Genomic DNA, 17,753 nt, shown 5'->3' with positions numbered 1-17,753 from the left:
GCTGTTGTCAGACACTGGAGCATCGTAGAGATCCCATGCATCGGGGTCATCCTGACTCATTGCGGTATGAGCTGGTGAGTGCATTAGTGGTGGAGTGGTTGCTGGTGATGCATGTGTTGATGGTGGTGGAGAAGGTGGTGGGGTTGTTCTCTTTGCCACCTTTGCCTGTGGTTGCTTGTCCCCTTGTTGAAAGGCAAGTTTCCTTTTGATCTTGATTGGGGGAAGAGTGGTTATCTTCCCTGTGTCTTCATGGATATGAAGCCTTCTCTGTGTGTGGTCAGGTTCCACAGTTTGAAGGTCCTCTCCAAATCTATGTAATTGGGTGGTTAGCCCTTGTTCCTCTGTATAGGAACTACTTTTTGGCTCCGAGGCTGGGTGTTTCAGGACCGAAACCTTTTCGGAAGTCCTTTTCGGCTCCAAAGAAATTTTCTTTTGCTTCGGTTCGATGTTTCGGTGCCGAATCTTTTCGGTGCCGTCTTTGTGCCGAGGTTTCTCGGAGCCGCTGTCTCGGCTCCGAGGTTGCTGTGTGGCGGTATCACGACCGGAGTCGGATGACTTCGACACCAGCATGCCCATTTTCGGTGCCTTGGCTCGGTCACCTTGTTTTTGGGTTAAGCCATGGCCTGTTGGCGGTGGCGTCCCCTGGGCTTTTGTGGACTTTTCGTCAGTCCTAATTTTCGACGTCTTACTCACGGTTGACGTTTCTTCGGCGTCGGGTTCTTCGGAATCCGACTCGTGGATGGAGAAAGTTTCTTCTTCTTCCTCCTCGAACCGATGTGGACCTGTGGGCGTGGACGCCATTTGTAGTCTCCTGGCTCTTCGGTCTCTCAGCGTCTTCCTGGACCGAAACGCTCGACAGGCCTTACACGTATCCTCCTTGTGCTCGGGGGACAAGCACAAGTTACAGACCAAATGCTGATCCGTATACGGATATTTGTTATGGCATTTTGGACAGAAGCGGAACGGGGTCCGTTCCATCAGGCCCCGACGGGGGATCGAAATTACCCCGAAGGGCCACCGGAGCTCTTCAAAATTCGGTGTCGATTTGTTCTAACTAACCCGATACCGAACGAAACAATACCGACGTTTTTTTCCGAGATTCTAACTAACTTTCCGACCCGAAACACAGAGCGAAAAGGAACACGTCCGAACCCGATGGCGGAAAAAAACCAATCTAAGATGGAGTCGACGCCCATGCGCAATGGAATTGAAAGGGGAGGAGTCCCTCGGTCTCGTGACTCGAAAAGACTTCTTCGAAGAAAAACAACTTGTAACACTCCGAGCCCAACACCAGACGGCGGACTGTGCACAGCATGTGTATCTGCAGCTACACATGCCATCGAACATATATATATATATAAATATATATATATACAAGTGAATGTTGAACTTAAACGGCTACAGGCTCCAAGGGAGGTGGGAGGGTGCATGTGAATCTGCAGCGGAACATGCCATGAACAGATGTACACTGGGTAAGTGACATTTTCCGTTCAATGGCATGTGTACCTGCAGATACACATGCCATGCATAGACTACAAAGCAGTTTTACCTCCCATATGCGGTGCGCAGCCTGTAGGAGTTGAACTTGTTTGAAATAGTGTTCTTAGTACAGCCTGTCCTACTGTGGCCTGCTGTGTTGCTAACACATCTACACAGTAATGCTTGGTAAATGTATGCAGTGTTGACCAAGTGGCTGCTTTACAAATTTTGGCCATTGGTATGTTACCTAAGAAAGCCATTGTAGCATCTTTTTTCCGTGTGGAATGTGCTTTAGGTGTAGCTAATAGCTGCCTTTTAGCTAACATGTTTGGATACATTTTACTATCCATCTAGCTAATCCTTGTTTTGAAATAGGGTTACCAGTATGTGGTTTTTTGGAATGCTACAAATAACTGTTTGGTTTTCCTAAAGGATTTTGTCCTGTCAATGTAATACATTAAGGCTCTTTTAAGATCTAATTTATGCAGGGCTCTTTCTGCTACAGAGTCTGGCTGTGTGAAGAAGACTGGTAGCTCCACAGTTTGATTAATATGAAACAGTGATATAACTTTTGGGAGATTTTTTTTTTTTTTTTTAAGTACAATTTTATGTTTATGTACTTGTATGAACAGTTCTTGAATTGTGAAAGCTTGGATTTCACTAACTCTTTGTAATGAAGTAATTGCGACTAGGAACTTTCCATGTTAAGTACTGAATTTGGCATGAGTGCATAGGTTCAAATGGTGGACTCATAAGTCGTGTGAGCACTATGTTTAGATTCCACAATGGTATTGGAGGTGTTCTAGATGGAATAATGTGTTTTAAACCTTCCATGAAGGCTTTGATAACAGGAATTCTAAATAAAGAGCTGTGTTGTATATTTTGAAAGTACACAGAGATTGCAATGAGATGTATTTTAATGGATAAAAATGCTAAATTAGCTTTTTGTAAATGAACCAAATAACTTACAATGTCTTATATTGATGCTGAAAGAGGGGTCATTTGTTTAGATTGAGAGTAATACACAAATCTTTCCTATTTGCTTGCGTAACACTGCCTGGTAGTGGGTTTCCTTGCTTGTTTGATTACTAACATACACTCAGTTGGTAGTTGTAGATATCCAGACTCTATGACTTCAGGAGCCAAATCGCTAGATTGAGTATTTTGGGATCTGGATGCCTGATAAGTTGTTTGTTTTGTGTTAACAAACCTGGTCTGTTGGGGAGTTTGATATGTGGTACGACTGACAGATCTAATAGTGTTGTATACCAGGGCTGACGTGCCCACGTTGGTGCTATAAGTATGAGTTTGAGTTTGTTTTGACGCAGTTTGTTGACTAGAAATGGAATGAGCGGGAGAGGGGGAAAAGAGTAACCAAATATCCCTGACCAATTCATCCATAGAGCATTGCCTTTGGATAGAGGATGTGGGTACCTGGATGCAAAGTTTTGGCATCTTGCGTTTTCGCTGGTGGCGAATAGGTCTATGTCTGGTGTCCCCCAGTGGAGAAAGTATGGCTGAAGCACTTGGGGATGAATCTCCCACTCGTGTGTTTGTTGATGATCTTGGCTGAGAACATCTGCCAATTGGTTGTGTATCCCTGGAATGCATTGTGCTATCAGGCGAATGTTGTTGTGGATTGCCCATTGCCAAATCTTTTGGGCTAGGAGGGAGAGTTGGGATGAATGGGTCCCTCCTTGTTTGTTTAGGTAATACATTGTTGCCATGTTGTCTGTTTTGATAAGGATGTTCTTGTGAGTGAGAAGAGGCTGAAAAGCTTTGAGTGCTAGGAACATGGCTAGAAATTCTAGGTGATTTATATGAAACTGTTTGTGTTTGGTGTCCCATTGTCCTTGAATGTTGTGATTCTTGAGGTGTGCCCCCCAGCCAATCATTGATGCATCTGTTGTAAGTATGGTGTGAGGCACAGGGTCTTGAAAAGGCCGCCCTTTGTTTAGGTTTGTGGAATAACACCACTGAAGTGATATGCGTGTTTGGCAAACAATACTGACGAGAACTGGCAAGTTTTAGAACTTTTCCGACTCGAACTATCGGAGCGAAAAGAAACACGTCCGAACCCGATGGCAGGAAGAATTCAATCTAACATGGAGTCGATGACCATGCGCAATGGAGCCGAAGAGGAGGAGTCACTCGATCCTGTGACTCGAAAACACTTCTTCAAAGAAAAACAGGACCAGATGGCAGAATATGCATAGCCATATATATATGGAAAATGTCACTTACCCAGTGTACATCTGTTTGTGGCATGTTGCGCTGCAGATTCACATGCTGTGCACTGTTCCTGCCATCTAGTGCTGGGCTCGGAGTGTTACAAGTTGTTTTTCTTCGAAGAAGTCTTTTCGAGTCACGGGACCGAGTGACTCCTCCATTTCGGCTCCATTGCGCATGGGCATCGACACCATCTTAGATTGTTTTCCCCGCATAGGGTGAGGTAGGAGTGGTAGAATGAGGATACTAAAGATGCCCATGCAATAGAATAGATATGTATGTACATAGTTTGTTTTAAAGGAATGTTTATTTACATATATACAATTTTAATGAAACTTAAATGGCTCCAGGCTCCAGGGGAGGTGGGAGGGCGCATGTGAATCTGCAGCGCAACATGCCACGAACAGATGTACACTGGGTAAGTGACATTTTCCGTTCAATGGCATGTGTAGCTGCCGATACACATGCTGTGCATAGACTACAAAGCAGTAATCCTCTCCAAAGCGGTGGTCAGCCTGTAGGAGTTGAAGTCGTTTGAAATAATGTTCTTAGTACAGCCTGTCCTACTGTGGCTTGTTGTGTTGCTAACACATCTACACAGTAATGTTTGGTAAACTTATGAGGTGTAGACCAAGTAGCTGCCTTACAAATCTCTGTCATTGGTATGTTACCTAGAAAGGCCATTGTTGCTCCTTTCTTTCTAGTGGAGTGAGCCTTTGGTGTAATGGGTAACTCTCTTTTAGCTTTAAGGTAACAGGTCTTTATGCATTTGACTATTGTAGGAAGTTGGCTCTGTATGCACTATTTCAAAGTAAGGAATAGTATGCACAGAGTCCAAGGGTTCCCCTTAGAGGTAAGATAGTGGCAAAAAGAGATAATACTAATGCTCTATTTTGTGGTAGTGTGGTCGAGCAGTAGGCTTATCAAAGGAGTAGTGTTAAGCATTTGTTGTACATACACACAGGCAATAAATGAGGAACACACACTCAGAGACAAATCCAGGCCAATAGGTTTTTGCATAGAAAATATATTTTCTTAGTTTATTTTAAGAACCACAGGTTCAAATTCTACATATAATATCTTATTTGAAAGGTATTGCAGGTAAGTACTTTAGGAACTTTGAATAATCACAATAGCATATATACTTTTTACATAAAACACATATAGCTATTTTAAAAGTGGACACACTGCAATTTTCACAGTTCCTGGGGGAGGTAAGTTAAGGTTAGTTCTTGCAGGTAAGTAAACCACCTATGGGGTTCAAATTGGGGTCCAAGGTAGCCCACCGTTGGGGGTTCAGAGCAACCCCAAAGTTACCACACCAGCAGCTCAGGGCCGGTCAGGTGCAGAGTTCAAAGTGGTGCCCAAAACACATAGGCTTCAATGGAGAAGGGGGTGCTCCGGTTCCAGTCTGCCAGCAGGTAAGTACCCGCGTCTTCGGAGGGCAGACCAGGGGGATTTTGTAGGGCACCGGCGGGAACACAAGTCCACACAGAAAGTACACCCTCAGCAGCGCGGGGGCGGCCGGGTGCAGTGTGCAAACAAGCGTCGGGTTTTTAATAGGAATCAATGGGAGACCAAGAGGTCTCTTCAGCGGTGCACGCAGGCAAGGGGGGGGGCTCCTCGGGGTAGCCACCACCTGGGCAAGGGAGAGGGCCTCCTGGGGGTCACTCCTGCACTGGAGTTCCGATCCTTCAGGTCCTGGGGGCTGCGGGTGCAGGGTCTTTTCCAGGTGTCGGGATCTTAGGGTCAGGCAGTCGCGGTCAGGGGGAGCCTCGGGATTCCCTCTGCAGGCGTCGCTGTGGGGGCCCAGGGGGGACAACTTTGGTTACTCACAGTCTTGGAGTCGCCTGGGGGTCCTCCCTGTAGCGCTGTTTCTTCACCAGTCGAGTCGGGGTCGCCGGGTGCAGTGTTGCAAGTCTCACGCTTCTGGCGGGAATTGCAGGGGTCTTTAAAGTTGTTCCTCTGGAAACAAAGTTGCAGTCTTTGTTGAACAGGGCCGCTGTTCTCGGGAGTTTCTTGGTCCTTTTAGAGCAGGGCAGTCCTCTGAGGATTCAGAGGTCGCTGGTCCTGGGGAAAGCGTCGCTGGAGTAGTTTTCTTCCGAAGGAGGGAGACAGGCCGGTAGAGCTGGGGCCAAGGCAGTTGGTGTCTCCGTCTTCTCTGCAGGGTTTTTCAGCTCAGCAGTCCTCTTCTTCTTAGGTTGCAGGAATCTAAGTTCCTAGGTTCAGGGGAGCCCTTAAATACTAAATTTAAGGGCGTGTTTAGGTCTGGGGGTTAGTAGCCAATGGCTACTAGCCCTGAGGGTGGGTACACCCTCTTTGTACCTCCTCCCAAGGGGAGGGGGTCACATTCCTATCCCTATTGGGGGAATCCTCCATCTGCAAGATGGAGGATTTCTAAAAGTTAGAGTCACCTCAGGACACATTAGGGGCTGTCCTGACTGGCCAGTGACTCCTCCTTGTTCTTCTCATTATTTCCTCCGGCCTTGCCGCCAAAAGTGGGGCCGTGGCCGGAGGGGGCGGGCAACTCCACTAGCTGGAGTGCCCTGTGGTGCTGGAACAAAGGGGGTGAGCCTTTGAGGCTCACCGCCAGGTGTTACAGCTCCTGCCTGGGGGAGGTGATAGCATCTCCACCCAGTGCAGGCTTTGTTACTAGCCACAGAGTGACAAAGGCACTCTCCCCATGTGGCCAGCAACATGTCTCGAGTGTGGCAGGCTGCTAAAACCAGTCAGCCTACACGGGTAGTTGGTTAAGGTTTCAGGGGGCACCTCTAAGGTGCCCTCTGGGGTGTATTTTACAATAAAATGTACACTGGCATTAGTGTGCATTTATTGTGCTGAGAAGTTTGATACCAAACTTCCCAGTTTTCAGTGTAGCCATTATGGTGCTGTAGAGTCCGTGTTTGACAGACTCCCAGACCATATACTCTTATGGCTACCCTGCACTTACAATGTCTAAGGTTTTGCTTAGACACTGTAGGGGCACAGTGCTCATGCACTGTTGCCCTCACCTATGGTATAGTGCACCCTGCCTTAGGGCTGTAAGGCCTGCTAGAGGGGTGACTTATCTATACTGCATAGGCAGTGTGAGGTTGGCATGGCACCCTGAGGGGAGTGCCATGTCGACTTACTCGTTTTGTCCTCAGCAGCACACACAAGCTGGCAAGCAGTGTGTCGGTGCTGAGTGAGGGGTCCCCAGGGTGGCATAAGATATGCTGCAGCCCTTAGAGACCTTCCCTGGCATCAGGGCCCTTGGTACCAGGGGTACCAGTTACAAGGGACTTACCTGGATGCCAGGGTGTGCCAATTGTGAAAACAAAAGTACAGGTTAGGGAAAGAACACTGGTGCTGGGGCCTGGTTAGCAGGCCTCAGCACACTTTCAAATCAAAACATAGCATCAGCAAAGGCAAAAAGTCAGGAGGTAACCATGCCAAGGAGGCATTTCCTTACAACCATCCAACTGGCTATGCCCTGTTTGGATATAGGGTTACCAGCATGGGGTTTTTGGAAAGCAACGAACAATTGCTTAGTTTTTCAAAATGATTTTGTTCTGTCTATGTAATACATTAATGCTCTCTTTATGTCTAATGTATGCAGTGCTCTTTCTGCTACTGAGTCTGGCTGTGGAAAGAAGACTGGGAGCTCTATAGTTTGGTTTAGATGAAACGGTGAAATGAATTTTGGCAGAAATTTCGGATTTGTGCAGAGAACCACTTTATGTTTGTGTACTTGTGTAAATGGTTCTTCGATAGTGAACGCCTGTATTTCGCTAACTCTTCGTAGTGAAGTGATGGCTATTAGAAATCTACCTTCCAAGTCCAGAATTGGATTTGGCAAGAATGCATGGGTTCAAAAGGTGGGCCCATGAGTCATGTAAGTACAATAATAAGATTCCAAGAGGGTACTGGTGGGGTTCTTGGAGGTATGATCCTTTTTAGTCCTTCCATAAAGGCTTTAATAACTGAGATTCTAAAAAGTGACTTTGTATGTTTAATCTGCAGGTAAGCAGAGATTGCAGTGAGAATAATTTTGATGGAAGAAAAAGCGAGATTTAGTAAGTAACTCACAATGTTTTGTATGGAGGCATCTAACGGTGTGATTTGGTTTGCTTGGCAGTAGAAAACAAACCTTTTCCATTTATTAGCATAACAATGCCTCGTTGTCGGTTTTCTTGCCTGTTTAATGACTTCCATACACTAAATGGAAAGGTTTAGATAGCCAAATTCTAAGACTTCAGGAGCCAGATTGCTAGGTTGAGCAATGCTGGATTGGGGTGTCTGATCTGTTGTTTGTGTTGTGTTAACAGATCTGGTCTGTTTGGGAGTTTGATGTGAGGTACTACTGAGATGTCCAGCAGTGTGGTGTACCACGGTTGGCGAGCCCACGTTGGTGCTATGAGTATTAGTTTGAGTTTGTTTTGACTCAGTTTGTTGACGAGGAAAGGAATGAGTGGGAGAGGGGGAAAAGCGTAAGCAAATATCCCTGACCAATTGATCCACAGAGCATTGCCCTTGGACTGAGTGTGTGGGTACCTGGATGTGAAGTTTTGGCATTTTGCGTTTTATTTTGTTGCAAACAGATCTATGTCTGGTGTCCCCCAGGGGTAGAAGTAATCCTGTAGAATCTGGGGATGTATTTCCCACTCGTGAGTTTGCTGGTGATCTCGACTGAGATTGTCGGCCAATTGATTGTGAATGCCTGGTATATATTGAGCTATCAGGCTAATGTTGTTGTGAATTGCCCAATACCAAATTGTTTGTGCTAGGAGGCATAGTTGTGACAAGTGTGTGTCCCCGTTTGTTTAGATAGTACATTGTTGTCATATTGTCTGTTTTGACAAGAATGTGTTTGTGGACTAGAAGGGGTATATATATATATGAGAGAGAGAGAAACAGAGCTTATGGGTGGGTGGGATATAGGATGGTAAAGATCTATTTAAAAAAATACTGCTTTCAAGGTATTTATATAAAACTTAAAATTCCAAAGACCTGCTTGGAATCATTAAAGATTTTTTCCTATTTATTAAAAAAATCTAGATTCGCCAACACATCTACTCCTTTCAATCCTGTAACAATCAGAAATTTGTCCAAATACATTATCAAACATACACTTCCTTTCTCTTTCCTCTCAACCATGCTGCTACTTAGTGGTCCTACAACCATCATTGAGCACTATGGTCCTGGTGCTATGCCCGATTGTTATGTAATGTGTATCTGTATAGCGCCTGATTCACCAGGAAGGGTATCCTGGATGTGATGTAGGACTTGTATGGCAGAGCTAGGCTTGGCACTAGATGAAGAGCCAGGTCTTTAGTATTTTGCATAATTCAAGAACTGAGGAGGTTGCTCTGACGTGCAGGGACTGTATGTTTCCAGCTTTACAGGCAAGATAGTAGAAGACAAGGCTGCTAAATCTGGTTGTACCTATGCAGGGGTGTGTGTAAGTAAGAGGCCTGCTAAATGTAATTGGCTTGGAATTTTGTCAGAATCTATGCAGTGGGTCAGGTATGTGGGCTAAAATTGTGTAAGGCTTTGTATGTGTGTGTGAGAAGTTTGAAGAGTGCTTGTTTGTGGACTGGGAGCCAGTAGCGCTCTTTGAGGTGCAGGGTTATGTGACTGGGGGGTGGGAGGATGAGGTGAGCCTTGCCACTGAGTTTTGTATGGTCTGAAGTCTTCTGGTCAATTGAGAAATGATTCCGGATAGAGTGAGTTGTTGTAGTCCAGCTTGCTGGAGATGCAGGCTTGAGTGATGGTTCTGAGAGTGTTGGTGGGGAGCCATTTGAAGATCTTCTTGAGTATCCTGAGTGTATGGAAGCAGGAGACAAAGTCTCCAATCACCTTGCCAGTCATGGTGAGTTGTTTTTCAATTTCTATTCTGAGATTTTTTTGCACAGTATGCCAGTAGGGGGTGTGGGTCGAGTTCTGCAGGCCCCCAGGTGGAGTCACAGAGTGAGGAGTCTTTGCTGAAGATTAATGATTCTAATAAACAAATAGCCTTTGACTCCATTCTCGCAGAAGATTTATACCTACCTGCACCTTCCTCAGTGAGCTTCCTTGGCCATATCCATTATTCTTGTAGGAGGATCTACAACATCTAGAACATGGGTCTCACATTGCTTAACGGCTCACTCCAAACCTTTTCTTGGATCCCACCCCACTGTAACCAAAATAATTATTAGACATGGATTTAAATATGCTGTCATACAGGCTTTATTATCTACCTTCGGCCTTGAACACTCGGTTTTCATGATGTTCCTAACATCTCTATTGATCCTCAACCCAGTAAGTATATATTTGCTCAAATGATCTAGTGGCCACCAATCCATACTTTATTGATGCCAAATTACACAAGGGCTAAACATTAACTCACGCAATGGGCCTTTCAGTTCACTTTGACTTTTGAAATTATCATTCACAACACTCAAATCTTCTAAGCTATCATTCCAACTTCTTCTTCTGCGAGTTCCAAAACATATTAGTCTTCCTCATCCACAAAATCTTTCCTCTCATTATAGTGAACATCTTGAAAGACTTCCCCAGGATTGCCCTGAATATAATTGATGCCGCAGAGGCCACCTTCATTTGTGCTGCCTGGGACACCATGTCTCTTCAAGGTGCTAAAACAATCCATTCTTGTTAACCAAATACTCTTTTTCCTCAAATATTTTCCCTCAAAAACTTTTTACTTTCCCATTTTACCCCCATCTTGATTCTTCATTCTCACCTTCATTAAAGGACCAGACATTATCAGAATATGCTTCCGCTCTCCCTGTGTTCATTACAGACTGAAAAACCTCTTTAACTGACTGCTCTACTGTTTTTTCTATTAACGTTTTAGTTATGTCCTCTTGAAGCTTCCAAATAACCATATTAAAGAGATGTTCCTCGGCTCTTGACATATTAAAACTCAATATAATATTGCTGACATATTTTCTTACTATATGTAATGTCTTCTGTGCCACCCTGTAGGGATAACTGCTGTTTTCTCTATGTGCGATCCGCACATTAAATGCAATGTATGCTCAATTCTATTTAATTGGATTCGTCTGAACACAAAATTCTCACAAGATATCAAGACTCGCTTAGCTCTCAATTTATAATTCTATAATGGGCCATTTTCCAGAAGAAAATAGTGCCCAATTCTTGAGATCATGAGTTTTTTAACTATTTCCAGCTGGCTGAGTTCAGAAAGCTACGCAGTGCATCGCTGCTTGATTCTCCTGAGCACGGGTTCTCTTTCAATAATATAACCAATGTTTAAAAGCCTGTTTCTGCTCAAAATTATAAACATTATTGTAAATCATGCACCTGTATATTTTATTGCAACTTGAAATCGCTTACTCAAAAAGCAATTGCTTTTTTAAAACAATCCCTTCCTCAACCAAAATATAGTTTTGAGCTAATTACCATAAAAAACCACACTATAAAATACAACCTGAATTAAAAAGACAATAAATACATGAAAGCACACTTAAAAATCATTCCTAACAGTACACAGTTACTTAAATTAGAATGGATTAACATGGTTTCACCCTTTTTCACCAACTTAATACAATGCTTTTTATATGCCAATAACTAAAGATAGAAAGGTATTTATCTGTCATGGAGCACCAATCGGAAGAAAGAGGACTGCATCAGTTGGGTTCTTGTATGTCTCACAATGATACTATGTTTAGGTTTTTGAGTATGTGCATGTGTGCTCTTCAGGGAGCTGCTGCATGGAGTGGCAATAGAGGCATTTTATGCTCTTCATGACATAAATCCTCTTTGTCATGCTGAGAGCCTCTTCACAACATTCACATACATTTTAGCAAGAGTAGAACTTGCAACACAACAAAAGATGGCAACCAAGATTCCAGTGAGTGGGAGGATTAAGGGGTCTGATAGATTTACATGCATACTATGCACTTTCACTCCCATGTAAAAGTTCTTGGATAAAACAGAATTCAGTTCAACATACTGCGCACAGCTCAGAACCAAGGGTGTGAAATGGGGACCTTGGGGAAAATCAATATGTGTGCTCAGTGATAGGGAAGGAACAGGGAGAATTTAACCAGCAATCCCACAAAACTTGGTGTACAGGAATCCAATGAATGGAGAGGAGTGCAGAATTAAACAAAATCCACAACATACCATGCCTATCTTTACTCCAATGAAAGATATCAAGATTCATGATGAATCCAATGCAACATGTTGTACCCACTTCTTGTGCCAAAGGCAGTACTAGAACTTGAAGAAATCCAACTTAATTTGATGTATGTTTGCCTGCTTTTTTTTCTTAGCGGGGAAAGACCTAGAACCCAAGGAATTCTGAGAAAACATGTTCTTCCCAAACCCAGTGCCAAAAGCGGAACTCTAAACTTCCAGAAATGGTGTGCAAACTTTCATTTGTGTTTGGGCTTTAATCCAATATGAAGTACCTTTCTCTGGTCCAATTTAAAATTTAAGGAAACAATGATACACTATGGGGGTCATTCTGACCCTGGCGGTAATTACCGCCATGGCGGAGGTTGGCGGTAGCACCGCCAACAGGCTGGCGGTGCTCCACCGGGCATTCTGACCGCGGCGGTACAGCCGTGGCCAGAAGCGGAAAGCCGGCGGTGTACCGCCGACTTTCCGCTGCCCATGGGAATCCGCCATGGCGGCGCAGCTTGCTGCACCGCCATGGGGATTCTGACAGCCCATACCGCCATCCTGTTCCTGGCGGTTCACCCGCCATGAACAGGATGGCGGTATGGGGTGTCGTGGGGCCCCTGGGGGCCCCTGCAGTGCCCATGCCAATGGCATGGGCACTGCAGGGGCCCCCGTAACAGGGCCCCACAAAGAATTTCAGTGTCTGCTTTGCAGACACTGAAATTCGCGACGGGTGCAACTGCACCCGTCGCACCTTCCCTCTCCGCCGGCTCCATTCTGAGCCGGCTTCCTCGTGGGAAGGGTGTTTCCTGCTGGGCTGGCGGGCGGACTTTCGGCGGTCGCCCGCCAGCCCAGTGGGAAAGCCAGAATGACCGCCGCGGTCTTTTGACCGCGGAGCGGTCTTTCGGCGGGAACCGCTTGGCGGGCGGCGACCGCCGTCCGCCGCGGTCAGAATCACCCCCTATGTGTTTATGACCAAATAAAGAACATGAGTCAGGGGAAATACAGTACAGATTTATATACCCTTATGAGAAACTTCAAGGAACTAAAAGAACCTGCTACAAATGCCTTCACTTCTAAAGGGGAGGGCAAAGGAACAGTACAAACCAGGACAAGCCAACACATGTGTACACACTTCCACCTTGAATATAACAAGCTGAATATGGCTTCAATGAAAGGATAAGGAGTAAATGAGAACCTAAGGAAAAACATAGGACAATATATAGATGGTTCCAGCATAAAGGGGAAGGAGGAATGTGGTGCCTGAAGAACGCCCCCATTCCCACTCAACATGCTGCACATGTCTCCCAGAGATGGTAGAGAAAGTGCCCTGCAATTGGAGGGAATCGAACTAGTGGTAGAGGAAGACACTTCAGTTTCCAAGGAATGGTATAGATTTTTATGTGTAAATCATGTACACAAAGGGACAGGAACATGATTTTGAGAACACACAGTCACAGTTTATATGGTGCAAAGATGCAACCCACACATCAGTAACGTCAGATAAGCAATCGCAGCAAGGAAACATTATTTCTCTACATTTTGTCAGAAGATCTAGAAAGGAAAAACATTGTGATGAGTTCATTTGCTGCACAATAACTGCGAAATCACAAAACCATGGCACATAGTACTCTTTTATACAGTTACACAGTTAAAAATACCATTTTGGAAACTGATGCATAAAACAAGTTGGCCCTCAGAATAGGGATCTTAGTGCCAAGGCATGCTTTCTCTACTTTTAAACATTTTGCAAGCCCAGAACCCCAGGTACACAATAGTTAGATCAGTGAATGGGATTTAGTATAGTATAGAATGGGAACCTGTGTACCAGGCTTTCCTTCTACGCCGTCAGTCCCTGGAGTACCTCGAAGGCCCTGCAAAGGGGAGGAGAAAAAAAGTAATTGCACAAGAGCACAACAGTAGTAGCTTAACAAAGACAAAACATGGAATGATGAGAAACTGAATAACAGAAATACCATGGACTAATGAACAGCCAATCTGACATGCCCACTTCCCTAAGTCCTTTTGATCCTACGTATTTTGGGTGAAGAGTTTTGCTATTGTTTCATGTTATGCATGTTTTTATCAATGCACTTACTTTAATTCCACCCCTTGTGTTGTGTGTTCCATGTGTTCACTGTCCCCCAATTACGATATATTCACCAAAGTAAATATTGAGATACGCTCCATTAAACCTAATATTATAATAACTATTTAGGTTTTATAAAATATATTAGTCACTATTGTGATTATTTAAAAGTGTAGTGTCAATTACCTGCAAACATTATTCCTTTGTATACATGTTTACAATCATGAACCTCTTTCGACAGGAACTGCAAGTGCAGTATGATGCAAGTATGGGCATGGCCTTTAGAACAGTGGGTCCTTAAAAACTGCCGGCGGAGCTCAAGTCACAGATAACTATGCAGTCATATCCAGGAAGATGGGTTTCAACTGCATCCTTCCTTCTTTAGCTTCCAGCATTCCAACTCAACAGAAGCATTTAACACAAATCAAACAGCAACCACCTTACCACTGTCACAATTCACTTTTGGTACGGGCTTTAGGATACATAGATCAGGTTACACTGCTGTTGATACCACAATGGGTACACATTTAAGTCTGTGCAGGGACGTTAAGAGTTTGTTTGCCATTATGACCTGCAGAATTCATACCCTTAGTACATATGTGCAGTGCTCACAGCATTTGCCCGAATGCTACATATAAGGATGTGTGCAGCTTTGAAAATGTTATGTTTTTTCTTTTAGCTTCTATACTGTCTAATAGTGATGTCAAATAAATGGCAACACTATAACTCAGCAAACTGAAAGGTAATGGAACAAAAACTGAGCATGTGATGGATGCACGTACAGTGACTGAACGTGTACATGTGATAGTTAGGTACTGTGTATGTGAAAAGTGGCTGGATGGAAAATGACCTTTGGACAATTGGCTGACTAGTGAGATTAGATGTGTGGCAGCTGGGGAAACTGATGTAGAGGGACAGTTGAAATGTCTTTCAAGTTTACATCTGTCTATCTCTCTCCCCTCGTGTGAGATAGAGAGAAAGAGGGAGAGAGGAAAACTTATATTGGCTCAAAGAGCTGTCAAGCTAATGACAAAAGTGCAGATTTTTAAGGAGTTCAAATGTAATATGAAGTTTTGTAAGGATAAAAAGACTAACTACGCTGGTCAGTGTATGTTACAAATCTCCCTTTGGTTGGCAAGAGGAAATGAATGAATGATCTCTTCTGAAAACACTGAACGCTCTCCAAACTCCCATGAGAAACAAGATGAGAAAATTCAGCTGTGTTCCTTGCTTTCACACACTCAAAATATTGCTGTTACTACTGCATTGGACAACAGTATTGTATTAAGGGAACAAAAACGTTTGTAATGCTAATTTTGGTTTCACATGTTTTGGTTGTGTGTAGTTTCCGATCAGACATATGATTAGGCTTTGCACTAGGCTACACATTTTGTCTGCCTGGCTTAATGCTTTCATGCTATAAAATGTAATTCCGTTATTTGAGTCTATAAACCCTACACTTTGTGTGTTCAACAATATATATCCCTAGAAATGGTTATGCTGTAGCAAATGTACTATTTAATTCTGCCTCTGAAAATACAATTATGTCACTGCTTAAAGTCTAAATAAGGGCAATGTGAACCATACATACAAAAGTATTTCAGCTTTCATGGCAGAATTGTTATAAACTAAAATAAAATATCTAATATCACATTCTCCTAGACAGACTTTACATTACTATAATATCAAATAGAACATGAGCCCCTAACAGAAAGCTCTGTAATTTAATGTATTAATCCAAGTGTATGATAAGTGTTTGGAATAGTAAAGTAGGCAATTTCAAATGTTTTTTTATATTCATGCTGGATGGCAAATTTTGTATTCAATGATAAATGATACATGTGTGGTACGGTACAGTATACCATGTCAAATGATTTCTCCTATATTCAAGATGGTAGATCTATTCTAACTCAAATGGGTATACATGGTAAATAAATGAGCAATTGTAAAAAGTATTTAATATTTCCCAAAGCACCCTGAATATGCTTCAGTAAGGAAAACATCCCAGGGGGTATAAGCTTATCCTTGGGTACATCAGGGCTGCCATTGGCTGCAAGAAACTCAGAATCTATGAGGCTGAATTAGGAGTTTGGAAAACAGGGTATTCTGTTGCAAGTTCTAAGGAGCAATTTGTTCATCAAACTCTCGGTTCACCCACCTTATTTAGACATGGGCGGATTATATATTTTTCTCAGACAGAGCCCTTGTTAGCTCAATTGATGGAAAGTTTCCTCTGACATCCCAATGGAGCAGGGGCCATTAGAGGAAGGGCAAAACACCACCCACTCTATTTAGGATGGGCAGTGTGATGCCCTTTTTTCTGTCTGTCACCATCAGGAAGAACCTTCAGGGTATGGGTGGCATTAAAGTGTTAAAAGTTTGGTGGACAGCATCAAACTCGACAGAGGCTGTCTGCCAAACCTTTTGTACCTTGAAGGGAACCACTGTGACAGCTGCTCATTTCAACCTACACAGATGATTGATGGGTTAGATGTTGTCTCTAAATTTGGCGAACAGTAGTCCATCAGGGTGGCATAGGGAATGTCCTGCGCCACCCTGATGGACTGTCCCCATTCTGCCACACTCTAAAAATCGGCCACTATGTTTTGTAGTAAAAACAGTTACAACCCCTCAATATGCAAAGGTTTAATGATATGTACAATAACAGTGACATGTAAAAGAAAATAGACTGTTTCCTAGGAAGGGTAAAGGAAACAAAAAGATTACACATCTTAAGTAAATTTGCCACTGATGGATACTGTGTGCATGATGTAGATTCCTGAATATCTTAAATATCCCAACTGCAGGATTGGACCTAGACCTTTTTGTTTTGCAGACACAGTCATTGCACCAGGGAACTTCACTATGCCAAGGGAGGAGCAGTGGATTTGCAAAGCATTGAATAAACACCCTGCCAACCTGATATATGAACAGAGATGGTTCACCCAATACCATCAGCTCCCAGACGTTTTCAGCAAGTTGGATATATAAGGATATACGTACTATGAGAGAAGGCGGAGGCTAATAAATAATTAGAGTGCTCACGCTATACATCGTAAGTACATTTTCAAAAGTAAATATATTTTTTTTTCTAATGAATACTATTCCCTCTCAGTATTCTTTATTTTTGGTTGAGTTCCAAGCAATATTTAAGAAGTCAAATTAAGGTATCCCATAAAAATAGGAAAAGAAACAAAAACATTAATCTTCCAAAGAAAGCTTGAGATTATCTGAATCAAGGCAGTAATGTTTTACAAATGTACGAAGAGAAACAGACTGACCAACCTGCAAATATCATACAAAAGCACCCATCTCAAGAAAGCAGCAATGACTAAACTGCACTTACAAAGGCTCAGGTCCGTCCAGTACTCATTTGACCTGGTAATATAATGAATGAGTGTCACATTAGTCTTTGCAGCCTCCCCTATACCTTAAGTCAGAAGTTGTCATTTTGTTGTCCAAAATATCCAGTGGCCATTTCTGGTTGTACACAAGCTACTGTTGTCGAGACAGCCTGTTCCCCTTCTAAGGAGAGGTGAAAATGACCATCAGGAATAGGAACAAAGAACCTGCTGAGGGAAGAGGTGTTACCTCCTCCTGGAAGGATGGTCGAAGTAGGTGTGAGCTTTAAAGGGGAGCTTCAAAGAGGAAGTTGCCTTTGAAGGACAAATGGTAGTTACACTAAGAAGAAGCTGCTCTATTGTTTTAGCAGACAGGCAGGCACCTCAGCTAGGGAGGGAAAGCCACTGCCAAACCGTTTTTCTGATGGAAGTGTAGCCCCCAGGTAGCCACGCCTCTGGACTGGAATAAGGAGCTCCACACA

At 43.5% G+C, this 17,753-nt stretch overlaps 1 protein-coding gene across 2 annotated transcripts in view; it reads right to left on the bottom strand.

Moving 5' to 3' along the window:
* Nucleotides 1-17,753, bottom strand: part of LOC138301234 (collagen alpha-1(II) chain-like) — a 1,268,735-nt gene that overhangs the window by 583,184 nt on the left and 667,798 nt on the right. For both annotated transcript variants that reach the window (XM_069241494.1, XM_069241495.1), the window contains exon 31: nucleotides 13,662-13,715. In XM_069241494.1, the coding sequence (XP_069097595.1) occupies nucleotides 13,662-13,715 (54 nt within the window). The remainder of the gene's footprint in view (nucleotides 1-13,661; nucleotides 13,716-17,753) is intronic.

This window comes from Pleurodeles waltl, chromosome 6, assembly GCF_031143425.1.
Source record: "Pleurodeles waltl isolate 20211129_DDA chromosome 6, aPleWal1.hap1.20221129, whole genome shotgun sequence".
In the NCBI taxonomy this organism is placed as follows: Eukaryota; Metazoa; Chordata; class Amphibia; order Caudata; family Salamandridae; genus Pleurodeles; species Pleurodeles waltl.
This window is presented reverse-complemented; position numbering and strand designations above follow the sequence as displayed.